General features: G+C 46.5%; 2 protein-coding genes across 4 annotated transcripts in view; one reads left to right on the top strand and one right to left on the bottom strand.

The window, feature by feature from the left end:
- LOC126456805 (PRL-1 phosphatase) overlaps positions 1-21,229 on the top strand; it is a 607,421-nt gene that overhangs the window by 549,883 nt on the left and 36,309 nt on the right. The gene's annotated exons all lie outside the window — the stretch shown is intronic.
- On the bottom strand, positions 2,507-3,613 carry LOC126455767 (basic salivary proline-rich protein 2-like). Its single transcript, XM_050091532.1, has one exon. The coding sequence runs from the start codon at positions 3,611-3,613 to the stop codon at positions 2,507-2,509; it is 1,107 nt and encodes a 368-aa protein (XP_049947489.1).

Raw genomic sequence — 21,229 nt, 5'->3', positions numbered from 1 at the left:
GATGCCATTACGGTGCGTTTATTTAAGAAACGCCGTAAAATGAACTTCCTCACACTGGTTACAAGCTAACAACGGTATGAGTGCATGGTCGACCGCATCACTTGATCGAAAGGCGTAAAAAAAAAAAAAAATCCAATGGGTCTGAGCACTAATGGGACTTAACATCTGAGATCACGAGTCACCTAGAACTTAGAACTACTTCAACCTAACTAACATAAGGACATCACACACATCGATGCCCGAGGCAGGATCGAACCTGCGATCGTAGCGGTCGCGCGGTTCCAGACGGAAGCGCCTAGAACCGCTCGGTCACAGCGGCCGGTGAAAGGCGTCCTATCGACGACTGCAGACAATGGCGTACGGTCAGTATCTTGAACCCACAACCGGTATTATCCGTAGAAGATCGTACATCTTCGGTTATGCAGAAGTTACTAATTTATTTATTAATATCAACGTTCCTTGGCATTGTGATATCACTGAAAGATAGTATTTACTACCTGTAGATTCCTCCTAAGGTCTGAGTGGCATTAGGCAACTTTTGCTAGCATATATTTATGAATAACAGTTACTTGATTCGCGCCAGAATTAATGTACTTTCCCTACGTATATCTGTTTGCCGGCGTCATGAACAATTTCTCGTCGTCACCTCATCCCACTTAATCTGAAAGCGCCACATGGCCAAACGTCTTTACTAGCCAATGAGCGAACCTGCCGCTCGCCCATAACTGTTTACGGACTGCAGCACTGATACTTCATGTACGTGAAGTAGCAAAAACTGGAAATAAAGTAAAATTTGCTCTTACCTGCATGTAAGGGGTACCTTACAGCGTCCTACATCTTGTCCCCTGCTCTGTTCCAACGTCCTTCAGGAACTTCCCGTTGATGCTCACGACAGAAACACGCAAACAGCCTACCATTATCCTCGTTTCTGAGATGCTGGCTCCTAGAAACTAGGCCTAGCCATTTCTAGAAACCGCTTATGTCAGTGGATCCCTCCATTTGCGGTACGTATCGTTGCTTGCATGATACCCCATTCCTCTCCGCTCTACTTACGTGCTTAGGATTCCGCGACACTTGATCGCAACGTCACCAGGCGGCATTAAGTCTCGCCGTGGGCATAAATCAAAAATATGGGAAAACCAAATTTAATTATATTTATTTTAAACACACTCTTAAGCTGTTTCTCTACATAATCGACATTCAAACTGACTGACCATGCCGTGGCACAAGTTTTTCAGTACTGTCTCTGTAGAAATGTGCTGCCTATGATTGCAACCACTGGTTTACATAGGCAAGCAATTCGGCGTCGGAATCAAAGCGTTGTTCTGCGGACCGTGTCTTCATTGCTGAGCAGAAGTGGTGGTCGCTCGACGCCAAATCAGCTGTGTAAGCTGGATGACCAAACACCTCCCATCCAAAACGTCGTAGCAGCTTTCGGGTATGATTGGACATGCGTTGTCGTTAAAAAAAAAAACTTTTGTCCTAAATTTTTCCGAACGCTTGCTTTGTATCGTCCGCCTTAACTTCGTCAGTGTTTGACAACACCTGTCTGAGTCAAATGTTGCGCCACGTTCAAGGAAACCAACGGGAATGATTCCGTTAGTCCCAAAAGACAGTAGCATGATCTTCCTTGCTGTGACAGCATTTGAAAACCCTTCCTTGGTTTCTTGGGAGAATTTGTGTGTTCCCATTCCATCGACTCCCTTATTGTTTCACACATGACATGCTTCACCAAAGTCTCGTCCCCAGTTACGATTCGGTCGATAATTTTGTTACCATTTTTATCGTAATCTTCCAGAAAGGTCAATGCTGTTGCCAGTCTGTTTTCTACGGTCTTACGTTAGAATTTTGGGAACCAACGTACCACAAAATTTGTGGTAACAAAGTTTCTCCGCCAGAGTTACATGCATCTAACTCGTGAAATGTTGCGAAAGTTTCCTAGTCGTGAAACGATTTTCACGAATTTTGTCGTAGATTTTCGTCCACCAGTTCGTCAGTCACAAGGCTAGGTGTACCACTGCCGTGCTCATAGTGAATACCGGTACGGTCATTTTTCCGATCCGTACACAATTGCCTCAGTAGGCTTTCTTTCATTATTCCTTTCCCCGTGCACATCACAGAGGTCGCGGTAAATTTAAGTTGGTTTTCAGTTTTTTCCCAACAGAAATAGAACGCAACATAATGCACCTCCCAAGTGGCGGGATTTTCTATTGCAGCGCGCATTTTAGCACGTCACAGGAAGCAAAGTAGCAGAGATACAAACCTCAAGCTACCACCGCTGAAAGCGCACTTAGTTTAGGAACGTTTAGGGTCATTCCATAAGACATGTCATCTATGGTATACCGAGCAAACGTGTGCCATCGCCGTAACTGCAGTAAATACATTCGAAAGCTCACTTCAGAGATCAGACAGATTGCGACCACATGCGGGGATGTCTCTGTACCAGCGCCGGGAACATTAAGATTGAGGCTGGCCATACTACTAGATGGATCCTCCCACACCCAAGCTACTCGCCCCAGTCCGGCGGACTGCCGCCCCAGTCCGGCGGACTGCCGCCCCAGTCCGGCGGACTGCCGCCCCAGTCCGGCGGACTGCCGCCCCAGTCCGGCGGACTGCCGCCCCAGTCCGGCGGACTGCCGCCCCAGTCCGGCGGACTGCCGCCCCAGTCCGGCGGACTGCCGCCCCAGTCCGGCGGACTGCCGCCCCAGTCCGGCGGACTGCCGCCCCAGTCCGGCGGACTGCCGCCCCAGTCCGGCGGACTGCCGCCCCAGTCCGGCGGACTGCCGCCCCAGTCCGGCGGACTGCCGCCCCAGTCCGGCGGACTGCCGCCCCAGTCCGGCGGACTGCCGCCCCAGTCCGGCGGACTGCCGCCCCAGTCCGGCGGACTGCCGCCCCAGTCCGGCGGACTGCCGCCCCAGTCCGGCGGACTGCCGCCCCAGTCCGGCGGACTGCCGCCCCAGTCCGGCGGACTGCCGCCCCAGTCCGGCGGACTGCCGCCCCAGTCCGGCGGACTGCCGCCCCAGTCCGGCGGACTGCCGCCCCAGTCCGGCGGACTGCCGCCCCAGTCCGGCGGACTGCCGCCCCAGTCCGGCGGACTGCCGCCCCAGTCCGGCGGACTGCCGCCCCAGTCCGGCGGACTGCCGCCCCAGTCCGGCGGACTGCCGCCCCAGTCCGGCGGACTGCCGCCCCAGTCCGGCGGACTGCCGCCCCAGTCCGGCGGACTGCCGCCCCAGTCCGGCGGACTGCCGCCCCAGTCCGGCGGACTGCCGCCCCAGTCCGGCGGACTGCCGCCCCAGTCCGGCGGACTGCCGCCCCAGTCCGGCGGACTGCCGCCCCAGTCCGGCGGACTGCCGCCCCAGTCCGGCGGACTGCCGCCCCAGTCCGGCGGACTGCCGCCCCAGTCCGGCGGACTGCCGCCCCAGTCCGGCGGACTGCCGCCCCAGTCCGGCGGACTGCCGCCCCAGTCCGGCGGACTGCCGCCCCAGTCCGGCGGACTGCCGCCCCAGTCCGGCGGACTGCCGCCCCAGTCCGGCGGACTGCCCTCACGGTTTTTTGGCGACAGGGGGCATACGTTGATGGCAAGGCCAGTGACATTCAGCGCCTTCCCCGTCATTGCCAACGCTGTGCCTATGCACCGGAGGACCATTTTGAACCATATTAGTGAATTTTGACTCATTCTTGTTGCCTTTGCACTCGTGCACAAAGAATTTACACAGAATTCCAGTGCCTGTGTTTCATTTCAACTTTTACCATAACCTCCTTTACTGGTACCCAATTTTGTGTTGGCTTTCATATACACACTGCCTTGACTGTTCAGTGAACATCGTGGATTTCTCATGTCGATTTATCGCTAGATATACCATAGTTCCCATGACTTATGAAATCGTATATATCAATGATGGTTCGCTTAACTCTTATGGGGAATAGCATAACGTAATCTAATACTGTATCAACAGCTTCATAGCTTTAAAGGTTGATGGATATTGTTGCAGAGTTTGATCTGATTTCTCTAGGTACTGTTACTGTTGAGGAGGGTAGATTTTGCTAGATAGCTTACTTTCTGAGAGCACAATGAGAAGTGCGTAGGTTTTCGAGGACTCGGTCAGGACGTTTCACACACATCGCATGATGACGGCAATACCCAGGTCTGCCGCCTGTAGTGTCCCGGTTGAGCTGCCTGTGTTGTGGTACGTGGTACGTTGGTGGACGTGTGCAATCTCTCTGATGGAAGGAATTTCACCGCCGCGGCACGCCTCGTTCGTTCTTAGCCGATCAATCTTCTGCTGGCGTCTTGTTTTCGTACACAAGTGGTCAGTGGCGCAGCGGCGTTCGGGAGGGGGCCAGGATGGAGCTACTTGCGAGCGTGAGCTGAAATAGAAGTACATGGTAATTATGGTACCTTCCACTCGATATTTGTTGTATGTTAGGCAACTCGATCACTGTTTTGAGTGTCTATTCTCTGTGAAATATTTGGGGGAACGCTACGAGCAATTCGGCGTGGGTTATGAGAAAGCTGATGAATTTGATTTGTGATATTCAGTGTCGTGCATGAACCGAAATGGAGAAGGTGCACTTAATAATAATTTAAACTTAGCTGACTAGCAGCAAACAACAACCTGATATATGCATTGTAGTAACAAAATGCGTATCGCTTCTAGTTTCTGCAATTCGTTCAGAACATAGCCCGAGTAACGAGAGCGTATCTAAAGTCTCTCCATCCACAAGCTGACCAAAACTCTTCTAGCCAAAACTGGGATTGTATTCCATAAGATCCATCCCATGTTCAAAGGACAGCATTGCAGGTGCTTTAATGGCCTTTGCGTAGCAGCCCCTTATGATTCCACTGAATGCGTTCAAATTTTTGTTGTTGGCTTTTGAGATCGAACTAATCTTTCTTACATCCATCTGCCCACTGAGTTGTACAAAAAGTAGTTTCCATTCAACGTATTTGTGACTAACTTGTGCGGAGGTCTGGGACTCGATTCTCAGTGAGTCTCTTGGATATTTTTGTGATGAGAGGGCCCGGAAACAGCTGTCATTCAGCCTCATGAGGGCAAATGAGAATCTGTTTGCATAGCTGATGAAATGCGTGACATCTAAACGCCTATTCCAACACAGCCATACAGCGTTTATTTAGACATCACCATGTGTGTGAAAGCTGTGTCAGTGATTGCATGTAGAGCTACAAATTAGCAAATAAATAAATAAAAATAGGTACTCCGCCCTAAAATTTATGTATGTATCACGGACGGTTACGGAGCCTTGGTTTCGTTAGGTGACGATTTTCGATGCTGAAGAAGTCATTGATCTTGTCGGCTGAAGATAAAGCTACGGCTTCGAAACATGTGGTAGCATTTTAGTGTCTGATTTTAGTGTTTGTTTCCGGCATCTACTGATAATTTTACGTGGTGTAACGGTTATTGAGACGCAAACATCACTGTAACACAGGTTTATTCTTTAATTGCCGTGTAATCTTAAGAATGTATACGTGTAAGGCAAGACACAGTTAAAGATGTGACACGAAGGGCTTTCCTAATTGGGGCGCTAAACGTGATTTGGACGGTTGGGATACATGCAAGACACCTTGAAAGATTCTGACGAGACATCCTGCATGAAATGTGGCATAGAATTTGTACTTAACCAATACGCAGTTCGGAAAACATGGAAGACGTCCTTACAGTTTCCCCTTAGACCTAATTCGAAGCAGACGTTTGTTTCGGTAATGTAAAAAGGTCGTAAACGTATCACTTCATTACTTTTATTCTTGTCTATAATTCTGGCCACGGCGAACTAAAAGCGTAGGAAAAGGCAGTAATGGATGTTTGCTGATTATAGAAGGTATATAGATGGTGCATGATTAGTGTGAAATAAAGGTTAGCCATTGTCAATGCCTTTCTTTGAGAGAGGTGAAAAATGAGTGCAGCGGCAAAGTAGTACTAGAGTGGTCTATTTTTTGTTCAAAATTCTGTGTGTGTGTGTGTGTGTGTGTGTGTGTGTGTGTGTGTGTGTGTGTGTGTGTGTGTGTGTGAGAGAGAGAGAGAGAGAGAGAGAGAGAGAGAGAGAGAGAGAGACTAATTCTCAATAAAATATATAATGTCTTTGTCTTAAAGTCAATTGCTGCACCCTTCTTTTACTTCTGCGGAGCCGTCACATAAAGTACTGATTTCTCAAATTAACCTTCGCAATTTGCTAAATAAAAAGCCTCCGTATTTAAATAATTTTAATTTCCAGGAATACTTTAAAACAGTCCCAATCCGTCGGTTCCAACAAAGGTTTTTGGGGGAGTTGCCTTGCTTATCAGGCGTATGCCGGAAGTTCCCTCCCATAGATTCTCAACTGGGATTCCCCTCTTCCCACTCGCAGCCTGCTGGGGTTTTTGGCTGATAAGAACGGTCTCTCTAACGGGACGCATCTCAAACAACCAGGTCTGCACGTTGGAGCAGAGTCCTAAACCCGTTATAGCTTCTACTGTTTAAACTAACTGAACCTATCCAGTCCGCTCCATCACACAACCTTTATCGCCTTCGACGAACAGATTCGCAGATATGCAGATATCCTTCGCCTGTGACGACTTGAAACTTTGAACTACAAAACAATTGGTAAAAAAAATAACCATGGTGTAACGAACTAGTTACTTAGAGAGAAAGCACAAATTTCAATTGGCCAAGTTGTTCTTTTCGAGAGGAACCTGTCCAGCAGGACCAAGAAAAACTTAAACGTGATTTGTTGAACAGCGCTTTGAAGTTTGCTCCACTTAAAATCCAAGTATAGCCGCGGTACGTTTGCACGGAAACATTTGTAAACTGAGGGCGCTCCTCAAACGTACCTTTATATGAAGGGCTTCAAAACGATATCACTTTTTACCGCTTAGCATTTAACCCTCTATCGAGAATGCGATCACTACAGTACACTGAAAGATACTGTATACGACTTACGATAATTTTGGTTTGAAACTTAAGTTTCATTTCCGTTTTTTACGCCTTTTCGCTCCTGCAGTATTAGATACGGTATGTTTCTGCCAGATGCCTGCCGAACGTTCCACCACAACATACTACTCGTATTACATATGTTGTGCAATCGGTCACACACGTTTCCGACGTTACCGATGTATTTTGGGTTTCTGTTACATGTAAACTGAACACGGAATTAAGAGTATATGCTAATTATACTAAGAAACTAATGGTTCGGGAAGAAAGGTCTCATGTAATAATACTCTTTTAATTTCCCGTACAGGTTTTTGGTGACAGAACCAGTTACACCTAAAAATTTTCTTGTATTTTTGTCAAGTTCCTACCTCCAATGCGAGTTCAACAATTCAAGGAGTTATTTCGTGTCGTCACTTGGCCGATGTGATTTACCTGTAGACGTATTTCCAGAATTTATTCACATAATGGATTAATAATTATTGACAAATTTTGGTTTTGCGCTTGGTTTATGCAGTAAAGTAGAAATCTGTAGAATCCTTGTACAACTAGCAGAACAGAATATACACACGTAGGCAGGCAGCAGTTTTTTAGGTGCTTAACTTTGCTAGCAGCACCTTTCCTTCGTTCATAGTGCCATATGCAACACGGAGTACAGAAGTGAAGCTATGTACTCGTAGAAGAGACAGATGCGCACGATTAACTACTAAAGTAATTGCATGTAGAATATTGCTTCCTCGTATGAAGATTCATTTCTGTATCAGGGTTTAGCGAACACATATCAAACAGATGACGTTTGCCGCAGCAATAGCATTGCAGATAGCTCTTATCTCGGATTTTATCTCGCAACCGAGATAACGTGTGCTGCCCCCAGTGCGACTTACGTACCTCAACGAACAAGCTGGGCTATCCCGGTCGGATTTGATGAAAACTGTAAGTTCGTCTGTTGTATCGTAAGTGAGAATATAATCACCTTCATAAGAAGGCTAATAAAACTGTTTTTATGACCACTAAGAGCTTTCCACTTCAGCATCCGTATTGTCGGCGGTAGTTTAGATTCAGTGGTGCTCCTCTGACTGTTCCAATATTTGTCGCTGTTGAAACACGTACGGTTCAGATTTAATGATCATCTTCTGCTCTAGAACACGCACTACAGCTGTTTTACTTTCGGTGAACTGACGTAAAGTTGTAGGCTAACGGAATATCGGACTGCGGTAAAGTTGTCAAAGATCAGTAACTGACCGTACACGCAGATGCAAGAGTGTAAGAGGCACAAGAATTAAACACATCCACTGACGATGCTTTCCATGTAAATGCGATTGCGTGCGGCAACAGTGAAAAATAAGAAGCGGGTCCTAATTTTTTTCTGGATAGTTTAACTTGGTGTCTGAAGGAAAATTTAACCGTAACAAGTGTTTCCAGTAATTTCATCGTCAGCATCTAAGACCGACCACACATTTTAAGGACGTGGTTGCTTGACATCGCAGTTACGTAAGACATGGGACTGCACGGAGATAAAGTACGAAAAAGAGTATGCGTTTAGTAGAATTTGCGTACTGGTATGACTTCCACGAAACTGACTCAGAAACTGTACACGCAGTCCCGCTTCCTGAAACTTAAATTCAAATCGTGAAGTATTTCCCCTGTGTAATATCTGAACATTGCCATGCAGTCAGTCGGCGCTATTTCTGATACTATAGCGTGAGCTTTCGTGTGAATTCGCATCTCTTGACGTCGTGAATTTTAACCTCGTTTTCCTCCTACACGAACTGTTAGTTCTGGCTTCAGTACGTGTTGTGCGGTTTAGGATTTCTCCGAAAAAAGATGTGCTGTGTTCGAAGTGAGGAAGTGTGTCCCACCAACTTTATTTGTCCTTGGGACAATCCACGTAGATTACAACCGGTAGGCGTGTCACTGTTTCCGGTCAAAGTGCGAGTGTAAAGTGCACAGTTCTTTACTAAGTTCGCTCCTGTTGCAGGCAGCGCCCGCTTACCTTCTCCAGACCAGTGAACAGAAGTCTGCATCGACATCCATACTCCAAAATTATTGTGAAGTGCGTGGCATGCTTCCCATTATACAACTTACGGCATTTTCCCCTGATCATTTCACATACGGAGCGCAGTAAGAGTGATTTCTTAAGTGCCTATATGCGTGGTATGATTAATCTTGTCTTGGCGACCCCTACGTGAGCGATACAGAGGTGGTCACGGTATATTGCTAGGTCCATGATTCACGGTTCCTTTGTGGAACTAAGTAGGATTTCACAGGATCGTGTGCGTCTGTCTTCAGGAGTCCTCCAGTTCTTTCATCATCTCCGTTATGCTAACGCGGAGACCAAATAAATGTCACCATTCCTATTGCCATCCTCGGTATACGTACAGTATATCCCCCATTAGTCCTATTCGGTGCGGTTCTCGCACACTTGAGCATTAGTCTAGGATGGGTCTTAGGAGTATTTTTTAAGCAGTGTCCTTCGTAGACTGATAAGCATTTTCCTAGTGTTCTCAATGACCTGAATTTACAGCACCTGTTTTACCTTCGCCTGAGCCTCTGTGATTTAATATAATTCCAAATTTTTGGACCAAGGTAGTTGCGAGTCGACCGATCACTACTGTGGCTCACTGACATTCTGGTCATAAAATATTAGGTTTCCTCGTCGTGTAGAGCGCGCAGTTTTACATTTCTGAATATTTAAAGGAAGTTGCCAATCTTGCACCAATCTGAAATCTTACCAAGATTTTTTTTTTGGCAGCATTATAGATAAATGCAACACATGCGTAAAGACTGATGCTTGTCTTAATATTGTCTGCACCAAGCTTAGCCCTTCCTAACAAGAACTCTGAAACCAGTTCACAAATATCGCTTGATACTCTATACGATACTTTAGATAGTAAGCCTAGGTGTGGTACTAAGTCAAATGCGCGTATGAAATTAGGAAATGCTACAGCTGACGGACTGCCTTGATCCATGGCTTTAACGATGTCAAGTGAGGAAAATAAGTAATCTGTGAAGTTGGCAGCTGTGGGTGTGTTTATTTGCTATCGATTTCGGTCGTTGTAATGTACAAACGGTAGTATGTCACGTCCATCTCATTGTCACAGTGCTTCAAGATGAAGATGAAAGTGTGTTGCTTAGAATTCGACAGCAGATAAGTAAAAAGCACAGCCAAATGGATAAATAAATAGTAAGCACAGCATTTATTCAACCTGCCGTTCGCATGGTTCCCTTCGCCGATCTATGAAGTGTTTTATGTCGTTGTGTTGCTCTTTTATGGCACGCACATTGGTCGACACTTCCCGATAATAAATTGCGGGACGTGAAAGCTCTTCCCTGTGCTTAGACCTCTTCCTCCCGAACTCGTCGTCGGGAGGAGGTAATTTTAACTAGACTCCGGATAGGGCACTGCCTTTTTAGCCATCGACATCTTTTAAGTGGTGATCCTCCCCCGCTTTATCCCCACTGCTCTCAGCTGTGGACGGTGAGACACCTTTTACTCCAGTGCCCCTATTTTACTCCGTTGCGCGCCCGTCTACACCTGTCGCCTGATATATCTTCCATTTTAGCAGATTACACGCGCTCAGCCGATCGCGTTCTCGAGTTTGTGTCAGTGAGATGTCAGTCATATGTCAGTCATTTGAAGCTCTTTTTGGGGACAAACAACTCCCCCCCCCCCCCCCCGTCTATAATTTTTCCTTCTGTTTTTTTAGTTTCCCCACTTTTTTAGTTTCTCCAGTTTTTTGAGTTTCTCTCCCATTGCTGCTAGTTTCCAGTTTGGTTTTTACTTTTTCCTAAGCCACAGACCGGGCGCTAATGACCGTAGCAGTTTTGCGCCCTAAAACCATAACAAAAAACAGCATTTATTCTCCATAGCGTAATATTAACAGCGGACTTCCGCATTTTCCAGCACTACGCAAACGAGAGAAATTTCTTAGTCCAGACTGAGAATTTTTAGACATCTGTTCACGATCGTGGCAGGAAGAATGTGTGGTCGGATTTCCTTCCTAGGGCTGCAGTCATGCATCGATTACGTCCAGATATAGCTGCGCTCCGTGCGCTTTTGTGCCCCTCTGCTGTGCCGGAATCGACTGAAGGCGCCGTTCGCGGTCTTTGACTGCCTCGGCTCACGCACAAAGCCTCACTGTGGGCTTTGAGTCGGCAGCCTGCTCGGCTTGGGACAGCCACCACTAGCTGTCCTCCGCTTCCACAGCAGCGACGGGCTAACCGATCGAAGCGAAAGAGGAACGGTAGACTCGCGCCACCGTTTTCCTTACTATGGAGAACAACCTGCATTATCACCACCACAGTTCATCATGGTGTTCTGTTCTTTTCGTGTTCCCTTGCTTACTACTTGGAAATGATTGTGATTCAATACCATGCCAGTCGTCTTCAACAGCTCCTTCGTACCATTGACACCCCCCCCCCCCAACCTCTTTCCTTACCTCGTGGAATGCTGAAAGAAAGGCCACTATCAGAGTATTAAGGTATGATCCTCCATTTTGTACGGCTAAACCAATATACGGGCGTTGCTCGAAAATATGTAAACACCACGAGAAATGCATATTTGAACGCGCGCGGATGATATCCAAAGCTGCAGATTGCGCTGTCTTATTTCACCACCAATGCCACCTTCGCAGTGTCCTCGGTGCGTTACAGCTGTCAACCGTGGTCAGAGCAGTGTTCTGTGTGCGTTATGTCGGAGATAAGTGAATTCGAACATGAGCAAATTGTTCGTCCTCTCACGGTGTGTTTTTACGTAACAAAGGTAGCCGAAGTGTTCGGGTTTGCAAGAGGCACCACATCGAAGATTTCTGCCGCATACAGGGAAAGCGAAAAATCATCATCCTCTGGGTTACGATGCTGACGAAAGTGTGTAAAGTGTTCATAGCAGACGGTCACTGAACAGGATTGTGACGAAAAATAAGGCGTTGAAAGTTGCTTAACTCACTGAAGAACTAAAGAGTTCGCGAGTGCAACATTGCCAGCACGAAAAGGGAATTTCAGAGGCAGAGAACTACAGGGTGAGCTGGAAATCCAAACCCTCTCATCAGCGATGCAAAGCCCTTAAGATGAAAACGTGGTGCCGAAGCGAATCGTGGTGCCGAAGCCGCAGAAACCTGGAGTACGGAGAAATGGAACAATGTCACTAGGTCGGATAAGTCTCGTTGCTCGCAATTTGCAATTTCTCTCAGAGTTTGCCTCAAAAGAATGAAACACGGCAGGTGTTCGGTTATGTGAGCGGCCATACCGTGTTTTTCTCTGAGCCCCGTAATTACAAAGGTATGAGGTCCCATACTCCGGGAGACACACTCCGCCGGCTAGGCAAGGTCCAAGTGGAGGTGGTTTGCCATTGCCTTCCTCCGACCGTAATGGGGATGAAGGATGATGATAAAGACGACACAGCAACACCCAGTCATCTCGAAGCAGGGTGGCCCCGCCGGGAATCGAACCCGGGACTCTGTGCGCGGGAAGCGAGAACGCTACCGCAAGACCACGAGCTACGGACTCCGCAATTACAATGCAAGGATTATGTGACCAGTTTGGCAGATTTGGTACATCACGTCGTACAATGTTTGTTCAGCAATGGTGAGGACGAGACGGCCGTTGTTTCCACAGCTGGCATCGTCTAGGACTGGTACTGTCAACACAAGGATGGATTGTCGCATCTCCGCTGGCCGCTATTTTCACCAGATCTCATTATTATTGCGCTTTTGTTCTCCACTTTGGGGAGAAGGGTGTGAGATCGGTGTCCACCTCCACCATCATTACCTTTACTTGCCACTGTTTTGCAGGAAGAGTGGTATAAAAAGTCCCTTGAAAAACATACAGGACTGTATTTATCCAATCCGTGACGACTGGAAGCTGTTTTCAATTGCAACGTTTTCCCGACACCGAATTGGACACGATAACGTGTTGTTTCTGGTGTTACACCCCTTTACAATGAATCATAAATGAAATTAAAGTGCAGAAAGTAAAAGTCTGCTTGTTCTATTGTAGCTGGCTAGAATGCCCAAGTCTCAAGTTATGTTTGTTGAAAAGCGGGAATGTTCACAACAAAATTGAATTTCTTGAACAGAGGTAATATATTTTTCCTTGTCGCATGAAAATACACTGAAGGGCTGCAGAAACTGGTATACGCATGCGTATTCGAATACAGACATACTTAAACGAGCAAAATACGGCGCTGCGGTCGGCAACGACTATATGATACGAACAAGTGTCTGGCGCTGTTGTTAGATCGGTTACTGCTGCAACAATGGCAGGTTATCACGACTGAAATGAGTTTGAAACGTGGTGTTATAGTCGGCGCATGAGCAATGGGACACAGCATCTCCGAGGTAGCGATTTTACCGTACGATCATTTCACGACTTAAGCGTGAATATCAGGAATCTGGTAAAACATAAAATATCCGACATAGCTGCGGCCGGAAAAAGATCCAGCAAGAACTGGACTAACGACGACTGAAGCGAATCGTTCAACCTGACAGAAGCGCAATCCTCCTGCAAATTGCTGCATATTTCAATGCTGGGCAATCAACAAGTGTCAGCGTACGAACCATCGAGCGAAACCTCACCGATATGGGCTTTCGGATCCAAATGTCCATCGAGTGCGCTTGATAGCTGCACCACACAAAGCTTTACGCCTCGCCTGGGCCCGTCAACACTGACATTGGACTGTTACTGTCTGGAAACATGTTGCCTGGTCGGACGAGTGTCGCTTCAAATTGTGTCCAGCGGATGGACGTATACGGGTATGGAGACAACCTCATGAATTCGCAGACCCTTCATGTCAGCAGGGGAGTGTCCAAGCTGGTGGAGGCTCTGTAATGGTGCGCAGCGTGTGGAGGTGGAGTGATACGGGACGCTTGACGCGTCTAGACACGACTCTGACATGTGACACGTACGAAAGCATCCTGCCTGATCAGTTACACGCATTCATGTCCATTGTGCATTCCGACGGCCTTAGGCAATTCCAGCAGGACAATGCGACAGCCCGCATCTCGTGGTCGTGAGGTAGCGTTCTCGCTTCCCACGCCCGGGTTCCCGGGTTCGATTCCCGGCGGGGTCAGGGATTGTCTCTGCCTCGTGATGGCTGGGTGTTGTGTGCTGTCCTTAGGTTAGTTAGGTTTAAGTAGTTCTAAGTTCTAGGGGACTGATGACCGTAGATGTGAAGTCCTATAGTGCTCAGAGCCATTTGAACCATTTGAACAATGCGACAACCCACACGTCCAGAATTGCTACAGAGTGGCTCCAGGCACACTCTCCTGAGATTAAACACTTCCGCTGGCCACCCAACTCCGCAGACATGAACATTATTGAGCATATCTGGGATGCCTTGCAACGTGTTGTTCAGAAGAGATCTTCCAGACCCTAGTAGTCTTACACATTCACGGACAGCTCTGCGGGATTCATGTTACCAGTTCCCTCCAGCACTACTTCAGACATTAGTGGAGTCGCTGCCACGTCATGTAGCGGCACTTATACGTGCTCGCGGGAGCACTACACGATGTTAGGCAGGTGTCCCACTTTCTTTCGCTCTTCAGTGTAAATTAGCTTGATACAGACATGGGAAATGCCTTCTTGTTAAAAAAAAAAAAAAAAAAAAAAAAAGGCCAACTAACTTTAGGCGTGTTTCCGTATCTATATATTTTGAAAACTCACATTTCTCATCCGCCGTAAAATTAGACTGAAAAGTGTGCTTTCCCTGTAACACACAGAAATGAATATGCGTTCGTTGTAGGGAAAGGTATAGGCTACTTACGTGAACGGCCTCAAGTAACCTGGTGACTAGGTCGGCTCCCTGCGTGTGACTGAGTACGGCGGCTAGTGTGCCACTGCAGGGCTCTTCCAGCTTGCAGCTGCGTGGGCGGCCGATGCCGCGGCTGGCGTTTACGGCGCCGCCGCCGACCCGGTCGCGCCGGCCTTCCGGGAAAATCGTTGGCAGTTCGGCGGCGGCGCCGGGTCCCTCCCACGCCGCACCAGCGCCATCCGCCCACGCCTGGGGGCGCACCGTCTCCTGACTCATTGCCGTTAGTCAACTTTGCAGCGCACAGAAAGAAAGAGACGAATGCATCCAGCGGAGGGTAAAAAAAAGAACGGACCCGCAAAATCAGAGACCTTATTCTAAACTGCGGTTTGCTGGAGAATCTTGAACGTATTCTGACTTCGAAATTAACAAATTTCCTTCAGACGGAAGAGAATCTGTCCACAAATCAGATCGGATTTAGAAAGCCCAGCTGTTGCGAAACTCAGCGTGCACTTGTCTCACACGACTTCCTGCGAACCGTGGATGGAGGGCAACAGACAGATCCCATATTCCTTCATTTCCGTAAAACGTTTGACACGGTGCCCTACTGCAGATTGTTAACGAAGGTACGAACGAAGGTAATAGGGCGCTTAAGTCTAGAACCGCGTGACCGCTACGGTCGCAGGTTCGAATCCTGCCCCGGGCATGGATGTGTGTGATGTCCTTAGGTTAGTTAGGTTTAAGTAGTTCTAAGTTCTAGGGGACTGATGACCAAAGATGTTAAGTCCCATAGTGCTCAGAGCCATTAAAAAAAAAAAAAGTAATAGGTTCCCAGTTACGAGTGGCTCGAAGACTTCACGAATATAGAACCTAGCACGTTGTTCTCGATAGCGAGTGTTCATCAGAGACAAGAGTATCGTCAGGAGTGTCCCATAGAAGTGTGGTAAGAATCCTTTTATTTTCCGTACACTCAAATGATCTGACTGACAGGGTGAGCAGCAGTCTCCGACTGTTTGCTGACGATGGTATGATGTAAGGGAAGGCGTCATCGTTGAGTGGCGGCAAGAGAATACAAGACGTCTTAGGCCAAATTTACAGATGGTGTCATGAGTGGCAGCTTGTTCTAGACTGTAGAACCAAAGTAACCGGTACACCTGCCTAATATCGTGTAGGGCCCCCGCGAGCAGGCAGAAGTGCCGCAACACGACGTCGCATGGGCTCCACTAATGTTTGAAGTAGTGCTAGAGGAAATTAACATCATGAGTCCTGCAGGGCTGTTCATAAATCCGTAGAACTACGAGGGGATGGATATATCTTTCGAATAGCACGTTGAAAGGCATCCCAGATATGCTCGATAATGTTCATGTCTGCGGAGTTTGGTGGCCAGCAGAAGTGTTTAAACTCAGAAGAGTGTTCCTGGAGTCACTCTGTAGCAATTGTGGACGTGTGGGGTGTCGCATTGTCCTGCTGGAATTTCCTACGTCCGTCGGAGTGAACAATGGACATGAATGGATGCAGGTGATTACAGGATGCTTACGTACGTGTCACCTCTCAGTCGCATCCAGACGCATCAGGGGTGCCACATCACTCCAGCTGCAAACGCACCACACCATTACAGAACCTCCACCAGCTTCAACAGTCCCCTGCTAACATGCAGGGTCCTTCGATTCACGAGGTTGTTTCCATACCCGCACACGTCCATCCGCTCGTTAAAATTTCAAACGAGACTCGTCCGACCAGACAACATGTTTCCAGTCATCAACAGTCCAATGTCGGTGTTGACGCGCCCCGGCGAGGTGTAAAGCTTTGTGTCCTGCACTCAAGGGTACACGAGTGGGCCTTCGGCTACCAAAGCTTAAAGTGATGATGTTTCGTCGAATAGTTCCCACGCTGACCCTTCTTGATGGCCCATCATTGAAATCTGCAGTAATTTGCGGAAGCGTTGCACTTCTGTCACGCTGAACGATTCTCTTCAGTCGTCGTTGGTGCCGTTCTTGCAGGGTCTTTTTCTGGCCGCAGCGATGTCGGCCATGTGATGTTTTACCGGATTCCTGATGTTCACGATACACTCGTGAAATGGTCGTACGGGAAAATACCCACTTCATCGTACCTCGGAGATGCTGTGTCTGATCGCTCGTGCGCAGACTGTAATACCACGTTCAAACTCATTTAAGTCTCGATAACCTGCTATTGTAGCAGTTGTAACCGATCTAACAACTGCGTCACACACTTGTTGTCTTATATACGCGTTGCCGACCACAGCACCGTATTCTACCTGTTTACATATCTCTGTATTTGAATACGCATGCCTGCACCAGTTTCTTTGGTGCTTCAGTTTAGTTCCGTCACGACGGGTTACTATGTGGCTACGAGAAATCGTATACTCCATAATGTCTAGATTTGCTATCTAATTACAATACAAAGATGAGAGACACTATTCTAAATATGTTAATTCGAGATAACAGCAGTCGCCAGACGGAAAATCAGATGATTTGCTATTGATAGGGATCGCGGACAACTTCCTGCCTACAAGTATGTCCCATTTTGATAGAAAAGTTTAATAGCCGTTCGTATTAAGTATTCGAACACCAAGCAATCATTCAACCGAAAGTAGTTTTTTTTTCTCAATACTTCTACGACGCTGTCATTCTTGCACTGTTTCTGATCAGATTCAGTTAACATTTGGCCGCCAGAAGGGCGCATTGTTAGCGACAAACTTTACCACGTATGTTACTGGTCGTCTTATGTCAACTAGTTTCTCACATATGAATGAATCTGATCTTTGGGTAGCACTAAAATGAACTCGTTAGATAAAGGAATGCAGTCTGCTGCGAAATATTTGTCAGTGTCCTGGATTTAATATTTGGGTACCCGGCTGCAGTTAGCATCAGCTTTGACCAGTATCTGGAATTACACCTTTTTTTTATCGACGTAAATGTGGAATAACTGCGACATCAACAAAGCTTTTTGCGAAAGCATAATCACTCACTCTTATCATTCTCGCGCCGTTCATAAGTTTATCACTCACTCCTATCATTCTCGCGCCGTTCATAAGTTTAAACGTCAACGTTTATTAGGATATCAGTAATTCTTAGTATGTAAAGTTACGTGGCGTGCATTATTCTGTTTCTACCATTTTGGATATAGTATTGAAAAATTGGTTCCACCAAATCGACCATTAAGTTCCACTGCATATTGTTCCAAATATGCGCAATCTACGCAATTCATACAAGTGGTTTCTTGATACGGAAAAACAAAGGAAACATTTTCATCGTCGTGTAACAAAGGATGAACACACTGTGAGCTCAAAAAGTGGGTAGGTAGCGCGATGGTATGGAACGTGCCGGAGTAGTCCTGCATCTCCATCTACGTGATTACTCTGCTATTCACAATAAAGTGCCTGGCAGAGGGTTCAATGAACCACCTTCATGCTGTCTCTCTACCGTTCCACTCTCGAACGGCACGCGGGAAAAACGAGCACTTAAATTTTTCTGTGCGGGCCCTGATTTCTCTTCTTTTATCGTGATGATCATTTCTCCCTATGTAGGTGGATGCCAACAATGTTTTCGCAATCGGAGGAGAAAACTGGTGATTGAAATTTCATGAGAAGATCCAGTCGCAACGAAAAACGCCTTTGTTCCAATGATTGCCGCTCCAATTCACGTATCATGTCTGTGACACTATCTCCCCTATTTCGCGATAATACAGAACGAGCTGCCCTTATTTTTACTTTTTCGATGTCATCCGTCAGTCCCACCTGATGCGGATCCCACACCGCACAGCAATACTCCAGAATAGGGCGGACAAGCGTGGTGTAAGCAATCTCTTTGGTAGACCTGTTGCACATTCTAAGTTTTCTGCCAATGAATCGCAGTCTTTGGTTTACTCTATATGTGATAGTTCCAATTTAGATTATTTGTAATTGTAATCCCTGAGTATTTAGTTGAATTTACAGATTTGTGTGACTTATCGCGTAATCGAAATTTAGCTGATTTCTTTTATTACTCATGTGAATAATTCACACTTCTTTATTCAGGGTCAATTGCCACTTTTCGCACCATACAGATATCCGATCTAAATCATTTTGCAAGTCGTTTTGATCATCTGATGATTTTACAAGACGGTAAATGACAGCATCATCAGCAAACAACCTAAGACGGCTACTCAGATTTTCTCTTATGTCGTTAATATAGATCTGAACAATAGAGGGCCTATAACACTTCCTTGGGGAACGCCAGATATTACTTCTGTTTTACTCGAGGACTTTCCGTCTATTACTACGAACTGTGACCTTTCTGACAGGAAATCACGAATCCTGTCTCACAACTGAGGCGGTACTCCGAGGTTAGAAGACGCTTGTGAGGAACGGTGTCTAAAGCCTTCTGGAAATCTAAAAATGTGGAATCAATTTGACATCACCTGTCGATAGCACTTATTACTTCATGAGTATAAAGAGCTAGTTGTGTTTCACAAGAACGATATTTTTCTGAATCCAGGCCGACTATGTGTCAATAAATTGTTTACTTCGAGGTACTTCATAATGTTCGAATAGAGTGAATGTTCTGAAACCCTACTGCAAATCGACGTTAGTGATATAGGCCTGAATTCAGCGGATTTCTCCTACTCCCCTCTTTGGGTATTGGTGTGACTTGAGCCATTTTCCAGTTTTTAGGTACTGATCTTTCTGTGAGCGAGTGGTTGTATAAAATTGCTAAATATGGAGCTATTTTATCAGCATACTCTGAGAGGATCCTGACTGGTATACAATGTGGACTGGAGGCCTCGCCTTTATTAAGTGATTTAAGCTGCTTTGTTACACCGAGGATATCTACTTCTATGTTTCTCATCTTGGAATTCAGGAATATTTACTTGGTCTTCTATGGTGAAGGAGTTTCGGAAAACCATGTTTAATAACTCTGCTTTAGTGGCCCTGTCATCAGTGATTTTACTGTTATCGCGCAGTGAAGGTATTGATTGAGTCTTGCCACTGGTGTGCTTTATGTATGACCAGAATCTCTTCGGGTTTTCTGCCAGATTTCGAGACAGAACTTCGCTGTGGAAATTACTAAAAGCATCTCGCATCGAAGTACGCGCTATATTTCGAACTTCTGTAAAACTTTGCCAATCTTGGGGATTTTGTGTTCTTTTAAATTTGGCATGCTTTTTTCGTTGCTTCTGCAAGATACGCATGTTGACAATGCAGCTGTAAGTTTTCTTCCGTTGAGCACATGGTTCCTCTGGAGCAAAGATTCTTTGCCGTAGAACCGCAAAGGTAGAGCTGATACGTTCCAAAGGTTGAAGCCGGTGCTGCCAGTTCTCTCTCTAGGAGGGCTACAGATGTGCACGAGACTTTGACCTTAGCTCGAATAACGATAAGCAGCCGCGTGGTGGAGAAGGCGCTTGCAAAGGTAGGCCTCAACAGGGCTCTCGCTGCCCAAGAGTGGAAGCAAACAAAAGCAAGGGTGTGTTACTAAGGCTGGTCTTATCTCCTACACGGCCTTTGTAAATAGCCTCAGGCAGCTGGGAAATAGTTCGAACCAAAGTCTACCAGGGGGAAGAGAAATGTTAGTCACGAACCTAGTGGTAGGTTGGCTGCCGTACACATGTTTATCTGGAAGTGTTGTTGTGGAGAGCCCTCGTGCTGTTGTCCCGTAAATGTTTTGCTTCTCATAAAGTTAGGTGACGCATCGGTCAGCACACACGACTCGCATTCGGGAGGTTGACGGCGGCGGTTCAAATCCACGCGCCCGCCATGTTTCCGCGATTTCCGTTGATCGCTTAAGACAGTATCTCGGAATCGATTTGAAAAGGACACAGCTGTTTTTGTTTTCTTCCTTCCACAGTCGGAGTTTGTGCTCTGATGACCGCGTCGTCGACGGGAAGCTGAAACCAAATCAACATTCCTTGTCGTCTGTTTCCGTGCATAACGTTGCTCAGGATTTGTAGCTGTGTGTGTTGTTAAAGACTGCTTATGTATTGGTTTGTAACCACACTGATGTTACGTGTTAACCGAAATACCATTCCACTAACTAGTTAGCTTGCGTTAAAGTTTCAGGTTACCATTTGGTACTACGGAATCACTCCGCTCAGTATGGAATTGATTATTAAAACGACTGAATTGTTTCGACAGTAAGGTAACCTCAGCGTTCTCAGAAGTTATCCACATAGCCTTCGTGTTCTCTCGGAGGCTGTTCCCACTGTGGCTATTATTTTCAAAACGATAATAGCAGAATGGCGTGTGCTGCAGGAAAATGGGCTGTCCTTGAGGGGTTTTACACTCCACGTGGCGCCTCCGGTGATTTTCGCGACCTTTGAGTAGTTAGAAAAGTTTTTATGACATCCTTCTTTAAAAAAATTGCTACAATTCGCCTCAAAGAGCGTTATTTGAAAATCTATAATAAAATTACCTGTGATAATGTGGGGTACGTCAGCGTGTTTTACAAACAGGAAGAATGGAAAAACTTTCCAGTTGACGGACTGGACAGTGTCTTGAAAAGAGATTGTGGAATGCAGTTAAATTAAAAGCGGTGATAATGAGAGAATTAGTTACTGAAATCAAACA

Source organism: Schistocerca serialis, chromosome 2, assembly GCF_023864345.2.
Source record: "Schistocerca serialis cubense isolate TAMUIC-IGC-003099 chromosome 2, iqSchSeri2.2, whole genome shotgun sequence".
In the NCBI taxonomy this organism is placed as follows: domain Eukaryota; kingdom Metazoa; phylum Arthropoda; class Insecta; order Orthoptera; family Acrididae; genus Schistocerca; species Schistocerca serialis.
This window is presented reverse-complemented; position numbering and strand designations above follow the sequence as displayed.

Bases quoted from the DNA above. Each gene is read 5' to 3' on its own strand.
- LOC126455767 (XM_050091532.1), bottom strand. From the start codon at position 3,613: ATGACGGGGAAGGCGCTGAATGTCACTGGCCTTGCCATCAACGTATGC.